The sequence below is a fragment of the Gracilinanus agilis genome, chromosome 4, assembly GCF_016433145.1.
Source record: "Gracilinanus agilis isolate LMUSP501 chromosome 4, AgileGrace, whole genome shotgun sequence".
Lineage (NCBI taxonomy): Eukaryota > Metazoa > Chordata > Mammalia > Didelphimorphia > Didelphidae > Gracilinanus > Gracilinanus agilis.
In genome coordinates this window covers 252348989-252353618 of record NC_058133.1, presented here as the reverse complement: position 1 = coordinate 252353618, position 4630 = coordinate 252348989, and the positions used below count along the sequence as shown (strand labels likewise).

General features: G+C 35.9%; 1 protein-coding gene across 1 annotated transcript; it reads right to left on the bottom strand.

The window, feature by feature from the left end:
* Positions 1-2516: 2516 nt before the first annotated feature.
* On the bottom strand, positions 2517-3326 carry LOC123245069 (14-3-3 protein zeta/delta-like). The gene has a single exon (XM_044673798.1). It carries the CDS (start codon positions 3324-3326, stop codon positions 2589-2591), a length of 738 nt encoding a protein of 245 aa, XP_044529733.1. The 3' UTR covers positions 2517-2588.
* Between the last annotated feature and the right edge of the window lie 1304 nt (positions 3327-4630).

The following is a 4630-nucleotide window of genomic DNA, read 5'->3' as shown; positions in this document are numbered from 1 at the left end:
AACTATTGAATTAATAAATAAGACTAGAAGCTGGTATTTTGAAAAAACAGATAAAATAGACAAAGTACTGGTCAATCTAATAAAGAAAAAAGCAAAGAAGGAAACCAAATTGACAGTATCAAAGATGAAAAGGGAGACCTTACCTCTAATGAAGGGGAAATTAAGGCAATCATTAAAAACTATTTTGCCCAATTATATGGCAACAAGTCTAACAATTTAGGAGATATGGATGAATATTTACAAAAATATAAATTGCCTAGATTAACAGCAGAAGAAATAGAATACCTAAATAATTCCATATCAGAAAAAGAAATTGAACAAGCCATCAAAGAACTCCCTAAGAAAAAATCTCCAGGGCCTGATGGATTCACAAGTGAATTCTATCAGATATTCAAAGAGCAACTAATCCCAATGCTATACAAATTATTTGATATGATAAGCAAAGAAGGAGTCCTACCAAATTCCTTTCATGACACAAATATGGTACTGATTCCAAAGCCAGGTAGATCAAAAACAGAGAAAGAAAACTATAGACCAATCTCCCTAATGAACATAGATGCAAAAATCCTAAAAAGAATACTAGCAAAGAGACTCCAGCAAGTGATCAAGAGGATCATCCACCATGATCAGGTGGAATTTATACCAGGAATGCAAGGTTGGTTCAACATTAGGAAAACCATCCACATTATTGACCATATCAACAATCTAACAAACAAAAATCACATGATTATCTCAAAAGATGCTGAAAAAGCCTTTGACAAAATACAGCACCCATTCCTATTGAAAACACTGGAAAATATAGGAATAGAAGGACCTTTCCTAAAAACAATAAACAGTACATACCTAAAACCATCAACAAGCATCATTTGCAATGGGGATAAATTAGAAGCCTTTCCAATAAGATCAGGAGTGAAACAAGGATGCCCATTATCTCCTCTATTATTCAACATTGCACTAGAAACACTAACAGTAGCAATTAGAGAAGAAAAAGAAATTGAGGGCATTAAAATAGGCAATGAGGAGACTAAGCTATCACTCTTTGCAGATGATATGATGGTCTACTTAAAAAATCCTAGAGAATCAACTAGGAAGCTTGTAGAAATAATCAACAACTTTAGCAAAGTTGCAGGATACAAAATAAATGCACACAAATCATCAGCATTTCTATATATTTCCAACACATCACAGCAGCAAGAGGTAGAAAGAGAAACAACATTTAAAATCACCCTAGATAATATAAAATACTTAGGAATCTATCTACCAAAACAAACACAGGAATTATATGAAAACAACTACAAAACACTTTCCAAACAATTAAAACAAGATCTAAACATTTGGAAAAACATTGATTGCTCATGGGTAGGACGAGCTAACATAATAAAAATGACCATTCTACCCAAACTAATTTACCTATTTAGTGCCATACCGATCAAACTACCAAAAAACTTCTTTAGTGAATTAGAAAAAACTATAACAAATTTCATTTGGAATAACAAAAGATCAAGAATATCAAGGAAAATAATGAAAAAAAATGTGAAGGAAGGGGGCCTAGCAGTACCAGATATTAAATTATTATTATTTTTTTTCCAGTCATAAAACTTTTATTCCACTTACATCAACTTAATACACATGTTCTTAACAATTATGCTTGGATTGTTCATGAAAATTTCATAAGACATTAAACAAAGCTAGCCATCATCTCAAGTTATTTCCCTGTTAACTATTTTTACAGCACATGCATTTTAGGCAAGTATCAAAAAAATCACAAAAGCAAAAAACCTAAAAAAAGTTAAATACATGGGTTTTTTGTTTTACTGCTGTGCTTGATATACAGTGACTTTATGAATATCAAGCAATTCATTTTTACTGCATCTTTACTTGTACATTTATTTGTTCTTAGGTTGCCTAAACCATTTAAATACAAATAAAATGAGTGTAGCAAAAATAATGAAAGCGAACAGCAGGAAACTTTACAAATAATGGAATGTGAACCATTTCTGCCCTTCTCCAGAGTAAATTGACTGGGTTAAAACTTTGTCTTAAGGAACACTTTTGCAACTGCAATCATAAAGGTGTACACGTTGAGATTTGTGTATTCCACAGATATTCATGGAATGGCATGTAATATCTATGGAACATCTGTTTCTACCACAGCCATGAGTGCTCCAACCCTAAAGTACCCCACAATAACTATACCTGTGGCTGGAACCAATTATCCCTTTTCCCCCCCACCATGACAGGCCAATATGTAGGCAGTTTTCTTTGCTTAGACATGGAAGCTGTTTTAACACTGGCCTTGTGAAATCACAATGTACCAAAAGTACTGTGCCAAACATGTAAAACGTATATAAAAATTCCATATCCCCATATTGGCCACCTCGGATGAAAACAGATAACTCCCCAAATGTTAACTGGCTCTACTCCCCTAATATTAAACATAAAAACCACATGGGAATTATAGAAATCCAAATAGAAGTAACATAAACCTGTCATAAATCATAAACAAAAACTATTTGTGGGACAGCATGGATGACAAATGGTCTACTGTGTAAATTTTAGAATGAGGCAGACAAAAGTTGGAAGGCTGGTTAATTCTCCCCTCCTTCTCCTGCTTCAGCTTCATCTCCTTGGGTGTCCGATGTCCACAATGTCAAGTTGTCTCTCAGTAATTGCATTATTAGTGTGCTGTCTTTGTATGATTCTTCACTTAATGTATCAAGTTCAGCAATGGCTTCATCAAAAGCTGTCTTTGCAAGGGAGCAAGCTTTCTCTGGAGAGTTCAGGATCTCATAATAGAACACAGAGAAGTTCAAGGCCAGACCCAATCTTATAGTATGCGTTGGTTGCATCTCCTTTTTGCTGATTTCAAATGCTTCTTGATATGCTTGTTGTGACTGATCCACTATACCTTTCTTGTCATCACCAGCAGCAACCTCAGCCAAGTAACAGTAGTAGTCTTCTTTCATTTTCAAATAGAAAACTTTGCTTTCTGCTTGTGAAGCATTAGGAATTAAGAACTTTTCCAATAGAGACAGCACATCATTGCAGATATCTCTTAGTTCGGTCTCAATTTTCTCTCTGTACTCACGGGCCATCTGCTGTTTTTTCTCAGCACCTTCCATCTTTTGCTCAATACTTGAAACAACCCTCCAAGATGACCTTCGGGCCCCTATGACATTTTTGTAAGCAACAGAGAGAAGATTCCTCTCCTTATTGGATAATTCAGCTCCTTGCTCAGTTACAGACTTCATGCAGGATGCCATGTCATCATATCTCTCAGCCTGCTCAGCCAATTTGGCTTTCTGCACCAGCTCATTTTTATCCATGACTGAATATTCTGTGCCCGGAGTGAGTGGCGGCAGCGGACGGACAAACGGGGGGTTCAGCGGTCTCTGGGCGGTGGCAGTGGCCCCAGATATTAAATTATACTATAAAGCAGCAGTCATCAAAACGGTATGGTACTGGCTAAGAGACAGAAGGGAGGATCAGTGGAAAAGACTTGGGGTAAGTGACGTCAGCAAGACAGTATATGATAAATCCAAAGAGCCCAATTTTGGGGACAAAAATCCACTATTTGACAAAAACTGTTGGGAAATTTGGAAAACAATATGGAAGAGATTAGGTTTAGATCAACATCTCACACCCTACACCAAGATAAATTCAGAATGGGTGAATGACTTGAATATAAAGAGGGAAACTATAAATAAGTTAAGTGAACACAGAATAGTATACTTGTCAGATCTCTGGGAAAGGAAAGATTTTAAAACCAAGCAAGAGTTAGAGAAAATTACAAAATGTAAAATAATTTTGATTATATAAAACTAAAAAGCTTTTGTACAAACCAAAACAATGTAGCCAAGATCAGAAGGGAAACAACAAACTGGGAAAAAATCTTAATAACAAAAAACTCTGACAAGGGTCTAATTACTCAAATATACAAGGAGCTAAATCAATTGTATAAAAAATCAAGCCATTCCCCAATTGATAAATGGGCAAGAGACATTAATAGGCAATTTTCAGGTAAAGAAATCAAAACTATCAATAAGCATATGAGAAAGTGTTCTAAATCTCTAATAATTAGAGAAATGCAAATCAAAACAACTCTGAGGTATCACCTCACACCTAGCAGATTGGCTAAAATGAAAGAAGGAGGGAGTAATAAATGTTGGAGGGGATGTGGCCAAATTGGAACATTAATGCTTTGCTGGTGGAGCTGTGAACTGATCCAACCATTCTGGCTGGCAATTTGGAACTATGCTCAAAGGGCTATAAAACAATGCCTGCCCTTTGATCCAGCCATACCATTGTTGGGATTGTAACCCAAAGAGATCATAGATAAACAGACTTGCACAAAAATATTTGTAGCTGCGCTTTTTGTGGTGGCAAAAAACTGGAAAATGAGGGCATGTCCTTCAATTGGGGAATGGCTGAACAAATTGTGGTATATGCTGGTGATGGAATACTATTGTGCTAAAAGGAATAATAAACTGGAGGAATTCCATGTGAATTGGAAAGACCTCCAGGAAGTGATGCAGAATGAATGGAGCAGAGCCAGAAGAACACTGTACACAGAGACTGATATACTGTGGTAAAATAGAATGTAATGGACTTCTGTACTAGCAGCAATGCA